Genomic DNA, 12,207 nt, shown 5'->3' on the forward strand with positions numbered 1-12,207 from the left:
TTTGGCTTCTAATAGCTACAGAGCAATATAATATTCTTATTTTATGGTATTAAATTGACAGAGACATTTCCACAAGGTTCTGTGCTTGGACCAATTATATTCACTTTATATATGCTTCCCTTAGGCAATATTATTAGGAATCACTCCACCAAGTTATATCTATCAATCAAGCCTGAGGAAATTAATCAATTAACTAAATTACAAGCAAAGGACATAAAAACCTGGATGTCTTACAATTTTCTAATGGTGGAAGACAGACAGGTGAGTTACCTGTATCCCAGGTACTGACAGGTGAAGACAGACAGGTGAGTGTTCCAGGTGTCAGCACACACGGTAAACAGAGAGGAAACTATTTGGAACTGGAGACGACTGGAACCGTTCACATGCATCATAACTGAACACACACACACACACACACACACACACACACACATACACACACACACACACCTGTGTAATACACCTGTGAAAATGAGATTTCTGTCTGTGACATCAGTATTGATCAACTCACCACAGTCGGCTTCGTCGGAGGCGTCGGGACAGTCGACCTCACCGTCACACTGACCGTTACCATGGATACAACTTCCTGTCCGACACTGGAACTGACTGACTGCACACGGAGCTGTTCACAAACAACATAATTAATAATTAATAATTAATAATACTAATAAATTGCATTGGTGTTTCCTTCACCCTCTGACCTCAGACCCTGAGCTTACCTGGTGACCCCAGGTTGACCCCGGAAGTGAAGTTGGCTTTGAATCCTCGGCCGTGACCTGAGCTGTCCGTAAAGAACCAGACTGAGATTTGATTGGTTGTTGAGAACAGATCTTTGGTGGGGCCGTCGCTGCCAGTGAGGACAGCTGAAGACAAAGGAAGTTAATACCTGAAGCAGAATCAATACAAGCTGAAAAGGATTCTGGGTAAAACACGTCCTCACCCAGTAAGGTGGAGTTTGGCCCCGCCCCATCCCGCACCTCTACGACGTCATAGGTTGCTTCAACATCAAAGTCTAGGAAGTGGAGCTGGATGTTCTGACCCTCGCTGGTGTGGAGAGTCCACAGACCTGCAGCAAGAGAGGATCAGGATAATTACAGCAACCACCCACAGGTTACAGTCTACAAGTATTTAGCTAGTATAAATTCAGGTACCTACCAGTATAAGTACAGGTACATACTGTATGAGTACAGGTAGATAGTGAATAAGTACAGGTAGATACTGTATGAGTACAGCAAGGCACAGTATAAGTACAGGTAGATACTGTATGAGTACAGGTAGATACTGAATAAGTACAGGTAGATACTGTATGAGTACAGCTAGGTACAGTATAAGTACAGGTAGATACTGTATAAGTACAGGTAGATACTGTATGAGTACAGCTAGGTACAGTATAAGTACAGGTAGGCACAGTATAAGTACAGGTACATACTGTATGAGTACAGGTAGATAGTGAATAAGTACAGGTAGATACTGTATGAGTACAGGTAGGTACAGTATAAGTACAGGTAGATACTGTATAAGTACAGGTAGATACTGTATAAGTACAGGTAGATACTGTATGAGTACAGGTAGACACAGTATAAGTACAGGTAGGTACAGTATAAGTATAGGTAGATACTGTATAAGTACAGGTAGGCACAGTATAAGTACAGGTAGGCACAGTATAAGTACAGGTAGATACTGAATAAGTACAGGTAGATACTGTATAAGCACAGGTAGATACTGTATAAGTACAGGTAGGCACAGTATAAGTACAGGTAGATACTGTATGAGTACAGGTAGATACTGAATAAGTACAGGTAGATACTGTATAAGTACAGGTAGGCACAGTATAAGTACAGGTAGATACTGTATGAGTACAGGTAGATACTGAATAAGTACAGGTAGATACTGTATGAGTACAGGTAGGTACTGTATGAGTACAGGTACAGGTAGATACTATATAAGTACAGATATAAGTGTAAAAGTAAAAGTGTAATTGATTCTGAACGGACAGATATACTCACATTTAGCCTTGTTCCCATAGGATTGTGGGTAATTTGGGGAGCTGAAGGTGGAGTTTGGCTCCCAGAGGTCAAAGGGTCCTCCACAGTCGGCTGGACCAATCAGAGCACAGAGGGTAGAGTCAGAGTGGCTCTCTAGGAGGTGTGGTTTGTGTGTTACCTAATGATGAATCCTCCATAAACACTGAAGTTAGTCATGGAGTTCCACAAGGTTCTGTACTTCAACCAATACTATTTACTATTTACTACTTATATATGCTTCCCTTGGGCAATTTAATTAGGAATAACTCCATTAACTTTCACTGTTATGCAGATGATACCCAGTTATATCTTTAGATCAAGCCCGATGAATTTAATCAATTATCTAAATTACAAACATGTCTTAAGGAAATAAAATCCTGGATGACCTGCAATTTTCTGATGTTAAACTCAGAAAAAACGGAGGTTCTTTTACTTGGCCCCAAAAACCTCTGAGACTCACTGTCTAAAGATATAGTTACTCTAGATGGCATTACCTTGGTCTCTAGCACCACTGTCAGGAATCTTGGAGTTATCTTTGATCAGGACATGTCCTTGGTATAGGGGGGTGTGGTCTGTGTGTTACCTGGTACAGGGGGTGTGGTCGTTGGAGGCGGTACATTGGTTGGCTCAGGGGGGGCGGGTCCACAGGAATCAGAGGTCAGTGTGATGTCATCCAGCGCAATGTCGTTCCTCGTCCCTCCTTCCTTCAGAGCTTCAAACACTACCTGCAGAGGTCAGAGGTCACACTGAACAGCTGACTCATCAAACTTATTGCTGATCAGGATCAATAAATTGAACAGTGTGAACCTTGGTCTCTGTCGTCAGGTTGAGGGTCAGCTGGCCATAGTTCCAGTTGTCACCATAGTTACCGTCTCTCTGGAACGCCACGGTAACGGCGGGAGACGGTTGGAGCAGTAGGACTCTGAGCTGGTGGACGTCCTCTCCGAACATGTGATACCTGCAGTGACATAACTTCCTGTTAGCATGTTTACATTCTGTAAGAGTTTACTTCTACTGTCTATTTGTTTACTTTTTAGGTTTTTTACATGTTTAAGTTTTTTTCTTCTGCAATGTTTATTATCTTCCAATTTACACATTTCCAATTGTTTATTTTGTTTACATGTTAAAAATCTGTTTGTTTGCATGTTTATTTGTTTATTCTTGCAGTTGTTTACCAGAAGCTCAGACACATGGGCTCAGTGTGTGGAGTCAGAGGGAGGCTGTAGATCCTGAAGCTCTTCAGCCATTGGCCGGGACTCATCGGAGTGACAATGTAGAAACCTGACAGAGTCACACACAAACTGATCACTATACTGATCCATACTACTGATAATAACACAAACTGATCACTATACTGATCCATACTACTGATAATAACACAAACTGATCACTATACTGATCCATACTACTGATAATAACACAAACTGATCACTATACTGATCCATACTACTGATAATAACACAAACTGATCACTATACTGATCCATACTACTGATGATATTAATAATATTTCTACAACAACATCATTTTATTACAGAATCAGTTCTTTATACTTTATTTTATTTTTTTACTTCCTGATTTGTTTGTTTGTTTTTTTGCTGTTTGATGCTCTTCTGACTGTATTTACACTGTCCAAGTCATCATCATCATCATCATCATCATCATCATCATCGTCATGGTGACCCCACCGGAGCTGTTTCCCAGCGTGTGGTCGACACTCGGGCCGCTCAGTGGAGGAAACGTGGAGCCATAGGTTCGAATCCAGTCTCCATCGTCCTCGTCCTGCTGCTGCCTCCACAGACACATGCCCTGCTCAAAGGTACAGGTCAGCTTCCGCTCGTCTGCACACACACACACACGCTGTTGATGCATTTTGTCAAACAACCAAGATGGCCGCTGCAGATGGGGAACAGTTTATGTTGAATCTGCTCAGTGTTTGATCACGTGTTTCATTGCTGTGGTTGTAGATTCGTCCTCAGTCAGTCTGACCCATCGACCACAGATTAATCAAAAATCTATAAAAAAATTACAGACTGATTCACATTTGCTGACATTTAGTTTCTGTAGTTTTCTCACCGGTTGGTGGTGCGGCTGTCGTTGTGGTGGTTGGTGCAGCGGTCGGTGCAGTGGTCGGTGCAGCTGTCGTCTCGTCTTGTTTGTCTGCAGGAAAAGGTCAACAGTTTCCACGTAAAGTTATTTTGAGATTTCTGTTTGTTTCAAATAGAAACTGGTTGGTTTCTGAGAACTGGACTTAATGAGACTGAAACAGCTGAATAATGTTCCTAAAGACAAACTGTGACCTCACACTGTGCCCTGTGCCCTGTGACCTCACACTGCCCCTGTGACATCAAACTGTCCCCTGTGACCTCACACTGTCCCATCTCACCTTACCTGTGATCTGGATGCTGTTCCTGTCAATCATCAATCCCGTGGGTCCGGCCTCCTGAAGCCCCGCCCCCAGCTGCTGCTCCACCTCCTTTACATCAATCAGCTGATTGAACGAGACATCAAAGTTCACCACCACACTGCCCTGACTGAGGACACACACGTCAATCAATCAATTGATGAGTATAGATAGATCATTGATCAGTAATGATTGATCACATATCTGACCTGAAAGATAAAACCTGACAGGACTTGAAGAGACGCTGGAGCTCACTGTGACTGAACGCCTCAGAGACCTGTCGACCAATCAGAGGCCAGACTGTGACATCATTTAAACTCATGAAACCGATCAGATTGATCAAACGTATTGACACTTTACAACACTGTAAAATATGTATATAACTCTCTGACTTTAAATATCAGGACAAACTACTGAAGGACTTTTTGTCAACACATCGGTGAAAAGTTTTCTGTTAAATCAAATATAAACACATTGATCCACTGACCAATACTTAACGTCTTCCCTTGCTGTATTTCACAATAAAAGCCTTTTTCTCTCACCAGGCTTTGGACGTCAAAGGCCAGAGATTTAAAGTTCAGACTGCTTGAGTTGTTGAGCTCTTCAGAGAACACTGCTCCCTCTGTGATCACCATCCGACCGCTCAGTACCGCCGGCTCCACAGCACCTACACACACAATCAACATCCTGATCAATGTTAATCTTTCTTATCAGGCTGCCCCAATAAGTCCATTAAGACGCTCCAATTAATTCAGAACGCTGCAGCACGAGTACTGACAGGAACTAGGAAAAGAGATCACATCTCTCCTGTACTAGCTTCTCTGCATTGGCTCCCTGTAAAATGTAGAATAGAATTTAAAATCCTCCTCCTCACCTATAAAGCTCTTCATGGTCAGGCCCCTTCATATCTTAAAGAGCTCATAGTACCCTATTACCCCTCTAGAACACTACGTTCTCTGAATGCTGGGCTACTTGTGGTTCCTATAGTCTCTAAAAGTAGAACAGGAGCCAGAGCCTTCAGTTACCAAGCTCCTCTCCTGTGGAACCAGCTTCCAGTTGTGGTTCGGGAGGCAGACACCCTCACCACATTCAAGAGTAGGCTTAAGACATTCCTCTTTGATAAAGCTTATAGTTAGGGCTGGATCAGGTGAGTCCTGAACCATCCCTTAGTTATGCTGCTATAGGCCTAGACTGTCAGGGGGATTTCCCATGGTGCACTGAGCTCCTCTCTTCCTCTCTCTTTCTGCACTCATTCATGTCCCATTAATGCATGTTACTAACTTCACTTCTTCCCCGGAGTTCTTGTGCTTTCTCGTCTCGCAGGTTCTCATGGATCCTGGTGGAGCCTCCTGCCATGGTCCTGCTTGACTGCCATTGCTAATATCACTGATATTATTGTTATTATTATTATTATTATCTGGACCGCCTGGCTAGCAGGCTGGCGGCCCCTCTCCCTTCATCAGATTATTGGCTATCTGCTGTGGTTATGCTGTGGATTATTCCATGGATACTCCTGGGGTAGACGTCATCTTTTCATCCACAGACACCCGGCTTCTGGGTACAAGCTACCGCTAGCTCTGTGCTAGCGCTCCACACCTGGATCATGCCACCGCTCTACTTCACCGCCGACCTCCACTCACTCAACAACCACCTCCGTCCAGACTGTATTGACATCCTCCGAGAAACTGGACTACTTCGCTGTCCTCCACACAGAGGCTCTGGTCGTATGTTCAATTACAACTTTTCAACCCCAAACTCTATTCCATCCATCTGGTCCTGTTCGCGCACCGCAACTTCCTCACTACGTCATCACAACAAACGACACATGCACCTATCTAATCTCCGCCCCCTTCCTCAGTCCTCTCAACCCATCACGAAGCAACATCACCTGAAACTGGCTTTGCTCAACACCCGCTCACTTAACAATAAAAGCCTCATTTTAAATTAATTCATAACCGACAATAACCTGGATTTCCTCTGTATCACTGAAACTTGGCACAAACCTCTGGACTATTTCTCACTCAACCAAACCACACCCACAGGATATACATACATGGACAAACCTGAGGGGCGGGGAGGTGGTGTCGCTGCAGTGTACAGAAAGGACATTAAAACATCCACCATCTCCATCCCTGCTGCTCAGTCCTTTGAACACATCACTTTCAAACTCTCTGGTCCCACTCCTCTGGTCACTGCCATAATCTACCGCCCCCCCAAACCAAATCCTTCCTTTTTAAATCGGTTATCTGCCATCTCACCTTCTGTTCTGCTCCTGGGAGATTTCAACATCCACATCAACACTAACTGCAAATCTGCCACTGAATTCCTGGAACTGCTACACTGCTTCAACTTCACCCAACACGTCAACTTTCCCACCCACAGCCGTGGTCACATCCTGGATCTGGTCTGCTCTACTGGTCACACCATACCTCACCTCTCCAGCCTCAACCTCAACATCTCTGACCACCTGGCAATCACCATGAACATTGATCCTCCCATTTCTACCACCAAGGACAACAGACAATTTCTTTCAGAAATCTTAAATCCATCTCCACTCCTGCCCTCTCAGCCTCTCTTGCCAACAAAATATCCTCCTCCCCCCACCGCTGACTGACAACCCCTCCGACCTCACCAACTACTACAACAAAACACTCTCCTCCTGTCTCGATCAGCTGGCTCCCATCAAAATAAAATCTGTCTCATTCACTCACTCTGCTCCCTGGTACACTCCTGATCTGCACAAAATGAAATCCCGTAAGCGTCAGCTTGAAAGACTCCATAAGAAAACTGGTTTAACCGTTCATGTACATGCCTACACAGACTACCTTCAGCAGTATAGGGAAGCTCTTAACACTACCCAGTCCACCTACTACTCACACCTCATACACTCTGGTTCCACCAACCCCAAGGCTCTTTTCTCCACAGTAAATAAACTTCTCAAACCCAGTGACAATACCACCAACTCATTCACAACTGATAAATGCAACTCCTGTCTTTCATTCTTTCAGACCAAAATTTACACTATTTACAACAACCTGTCCTCTTCTTCTGCCACCACTGTCTGCACTCCCACTCCATCATTTGCTCCTCCCCCCTTCACCTCTCAGCCCCTGTCTCAGTTCTCCCCTGTGTCGCCAGGGGAGCTGTCCAAAATCTTAACAGGGATGAAAACATCAACATGTGTTCTGGACCCCATCCCATTCCACCTCATTAAGGACTGTCTACCAGCTATCTCCACACTCATCACAGAAATCATTAACTCCTCTCTCAGTTCTGGCTCAATCCCCCGTTCACTCAAACTGGTTAGTGTCACCCTCATCCTCAAAAAACCTGGACTCAACCCAGACATCATGTAAACTTTCGGCCCATTTCCAATCTCCCCTTTCTGTCTAAGATACTGGAACGCACTGTCGCCAAACAACTCAAAACCCACCTCTGCTCAAATGACCTGTTCGAAAAGTCACCAACGACATCCTCCTCTAACTGACGGCGCTTGGTCAGAGATGTGTGTGCTCAGGTGAGACGGCAGAGTGAGAGATTAACAGTTAATTAACGTCATGGCAAGTGGTCTGTGCGTGGATGAAAAGTGAGTATGTCCGGATATATTGTTGATGTACTGTATTTACGTTGCTGCAGCTATAGATGTATGTCATGTCATGTGTTATGTTATTGTTATTGCAAATTTCCTAATGACTTTAGTCCCTCTGAAATTGATAATCTTGTCGATAGTGCTACAGGCTCACTACGATCAACATTAGACTCTATCGCTCCTATAAAAAGGAAATTATTAAAACATAGGAGACTAGCACCTTGGTATAACCACCAAACCCGCCAGTTAAAACAAATAGCTAGAAAATCTGAAAGGAAATGGCGCTCTTCCAAATTATCAGAATATCGCTCAATTTGGCAAGATAATCTTAAAACCTATAGAAAGGCCCTCCGTAATGCCAGAGGAGCCTATTACTCAGCACTAATAGAAGAAAATAAGAACAACCCTAGGTTCCTCTTCAGCACTGTAGCCAGGCTGACAGAGAGTCACCGCTCTATTGAGCCACATATCCCCATAAACTTAAGTAGCAATGACTTCATGAGCTTCTTCTATAATAAAATTATTACTATTAGAGAAAAAATGAATCACCAACTGCCATCAACAGTTATCAGTGGCTCTCCAAGTTCAGGGACTTCTGTCAATGTAAACTCAGATATATATTTAGACTGTTTTTCTGCTATCGATCTTCATCAGTTAACTTCAATCATTTCTTCATCGAAGCCATCAACCTGTCTACTAGACCCGATCCCAACTAGGCTGCTTAAAGAAGTTGTTCCCTTAATTGGCACTTCTTTACTGGATATGATTAATCTTTCTTTATTATCAGGATATGTACCACAGTCCTTTAAAGTAGCTGTAATTAAACCCCTTCTTAAAAAGTCCACTCTTGACCCAGGGGTTTTAGCCAACTATAGACCGATTTCTAATCTCCCCTTCCTCTCTAAGATTCTGGAGAAAGTAGTCGCCAAAGAGTTGTGTGACTTTCTACATAACAATAGTTTATTTGAGGATTTTCAGTCAGGATTTAGAGTTCATCATAGCACAGAGACAGCTCTGGTTAAAGTTAATAATGACCTTCTGACTGCTTCTGACAATGGACTTGTCTCTGTACTTGTATTATTAGATCTTAGTGCTGCATTTGACACCATTGACCATGATATTCTTTTACAGAGACTTGAGCATCAAATTGGCATTAAAGGAACTGCCCTAAGCTGGTTTAAGTCATACTTATCAGATCGTTCTCAGTTTGTACATGTTAACGATGAATCCTCCATAAATACTAAAGTTAGTCATGGAGTTCCACAAGGTTCTGTACTTGGACCAATACTATTTACTTTATATATGCTCCCTTTAGGCAACATTATTAGGAATCACTCCATTAACTTTCACTGTTATGCAGATGATATGCAGTTATATCTATCAATCAAACCCAATGAAATTAATCAATTATCTAAATTACAAACAACACACAAGCCATGGTCCTGCTTGACTGCCATTGCCAATACTGTTGTTGCTGTGCACCTGTCTGTCTGTCTCTCACTCTCTCTCTCTGCCTCTCTCTCTCTCTCTCTCTCTCTCTCTCTCTCACCCCAACTGGTCGAGACAGACGACCACCCACCTAGAGCCGGAGGATCTGTCCTAGGTTTCTGCCTTTTAACAGGCAGTTTTTCCTTGCCCTTGTCGCCAAGTGCTTGCTCATGGTGGTACTGTTGGGTCTCTGTAATTAATGTTAAAGAGTTCGGTCTAGACCTGCTCTATTTGAAAAGTGTCCTGAGATAACTTCTGTTATGAATTGGCGCTATACAAATAAAATTGAATTGAATTGAATTGAATTGAATTATTGCTCCGACTCGCTAGTGTAATGTTTACAGTGAGCGTTACGTAAATATTACCATGTGATGTTGTTTATATGTGTGTTAATATGCTAGTAAGTCAGGTGAAGTGTGGTTCAGGACTGATATAATGACAATTATAGGCAAAATGGGATATAGTCATTTCAATACTCCTTTATTATGTTTATTAGTGATTAAGAGCTTTATTCCTTATTCATTTGTGTATTTGTTATTGTTCTTTTGATATAGAAAACCACATGACCTCATTGCCAGCAAGAGAGTATTAAACACCTGCACTATCCATCACCTGCTTCTTCATTGTGGACCCTCTGAAAGTTGATTAGCCTTAAGTTGGTGTTCTGGCCGGCACCCCGGTGTCAACTCAGTGATAGCCCCTGAACTAACGCCATATACAGTATACTCCCAGTGTCTTCACTATAGCAACAGCATCCTGTACGGCACACCATCCAAAACCTTAAATAAACATGTCTGCTCACCCACACCCACACCCATGACCACATCACCCCTGTCCTCCAGAACCTCCACTGGCTCCCGGTACCACAACGAATTCAATTCAAAATCCTCCTCCTCATACACAAAGCCCTCCATAACCAGGCCCCTTCCTACCTCACTGACCTGCTCCACCGCCACAACCCATCCCGTAGCCTCCGTTCATCTGACGCAAACCTCCTGTCTCCACCACCCAGGACCAAGCACCGAACCTGGGGCGACTGAGCCTTCTCCGTTGCTGCCCCTCCCTCTAGAACTCTCTCCCCAAACAAATCCGTGACTGCACCGACCTTCCAGCGTTCAAATCATTGACAAAAGCTCACCTTTTTAAAATTGCTTTTAATGTTTAGCTTAGTCCAATGTGTTTTCAGTGTTTTTACTATTTGATGCTGTTTTCACTGCTTTTATGATTTGTCTTTGAGTATTCAGAAAAGCGCTTACAAATAAAATGCATTATTATTATTATTATTAATATTATTATTACTACAGTTACTATTATTACTATTGTTACTGCTCATTGTCCCCCATCATTGCTGTTGTCGTCATCGTAATCAACTTCTTCATGTTCATCATTATCAGTCACTACTATTAGTGTAGTTGTTGCAACTGTTGTTGCTGTGCAACTGTCTGTCTGTCTGTCTGTCTGTCTGTCTGTCTGTCTCTCTCTCTCTCTCACCCCAACAGGTCGAGGCAGACGACCACCCACCTAGAGCCGAAGGGTCTGTCCTAGGTTTCTGCCTTTTAACAGGCAGTTTTTCCTTGTCGCTATCACCAAGTACTTGCTCATGGTGGTACTGTTGGGTCTCTGTAATTAATGTTATAAAGAGTTCGGTCTAGACCTGCTCTATTTGAAAAGTGTCCTGAGATAACCTCTGTTATGAATTGGCGCTATACAAATAAAATTGAATTGAATTGAAATTGAATCAATAATATCGGCTGTGATCAGTTTATCTAAACACACTGTGTTACCTTCAGGCTTCAGGCTGATCCAAGAAACCACGATCAGTCCGACACAACACAGCAGAAGAAGAGATGACACAACGGCGAGGAGCAACTCCAGAGACGACAGAGCGCGAGCCATAGTGACAGCTGTGACACATGATCAATATATCTGTTGATCAATCTGACCTTCATATTCATACAGACAGCTGTGACACATAATCAATACATCTATTGATCAATCTGACCTCCATATTTGTACAGACAGCTGTGATCAAATATAAATAAATATATGTCAATAATCAATTTCCAAGAGATCAATGTTAGTAGCCTCACCTGGTTATTGATCGTGTCACTTTAACGGGCTACTTCCTGAAGTGTTTCTTGTTAATCTCAATCTAAAGTCCAGCAGCAGTAAACCTGTCAGCTAATCTACCTTCACGTGGCTTCGCCCCCTCTGCGCTCACCTGACAGGTGACACGTCCTCATTCGTCCTGGAGCACTCCTAATAAAATGCACAGAGCAGTAATACTATAGTATATGACACTATTACTAATAATAATACTAATACAACTAATAATAATAACAATACTACTACTACTACTACAACTACTACTACCAATAATAATAATAACCATAATACTAATAACAATACTACTACTACTACTAATAATAATAATAATAACCATACTACTACCACTACTACTACTAATAATAATAACCATAATACTAATAACAATACTACTACTACTTCTAATAATAATAATAATAACAACCATAATACTAATAACAATACTATTACTACTACTACTACTAATAATAATGATAATAATAATAATAATAATACTTGCAATACTGATACTACTATTACTACTACTAATAATAATACTACAAATACTCATAATACTAACAATAATAATAATAATAACAGTAATAATAATCATATAAA

General features: G+C 42.3%; 1 protein-coding gene across 2 annotated transcripts in view; it reads right to left on the minus strand.

Moving 5' to 3' along the window:
* tmprss15 (transmembrane serine protease 15) overlaps positions 1-11,904 on the minus strand; it is a 38,402-nt gene extending 26,498 nt beyond the window's left edge. Inside the window, exons 1-15 of one of the 2 annotated variants that reach the window (XM_051394778.1) lie at positions 11,726-11,904; positions 11,289-11,408; positions 4,970-5,094; positions 4,637-4,704; positions 4,415-4,557; positions 4,100-4,183; positions 3,712-3,864; positions 3,200-3,305; positions 2,832-2,982; positions 2,608-2,749; positions 2,007-2,096; positions 941-1,066; positions 720-863; positions 512-622; positions 271-394 (exon numbers count right to left, since the gene is read on the minus strand). In XM_051394778.1, the coding sequence (XP_051250738.1) occupies positions 271-394; positions 512-622; positions 720-863; positions 941-1,066; positions 2,007-2,096; positions 2,608-2,749; positions 2,832-2,982; positions 3,200-3,305; positions 3,712-3,864; positions 4,100-4,183; positions 4,415-4,557; positions 4,637-4,704; positions 4,970-5,094; positions 11,289-11,408; positions 11,726-11,747 (1,709 nt within the window). In that variant the 5' untranslated portion in view covers positions 11,748-11,904. The other variant, XM_051394779.1, reaches the window with a different exon arrangement.
* Positions 11,905-12,207: the final 303 nt, after the last annotated feature.

This window comes from Dicentrarchus labrax, unplaced genomic scaffold (genome assembly GCF_905237075.1).
Source record: "Dicentrarchus labrax unplaced genomic scaffold, dlabrax2021, whole genome shotgun sequence".
NCBI lineage: Eukaryota > Metazoa > Chordata > Actinopteri > Moronidae > Dicentrarchus > Dicentrarchus labrax.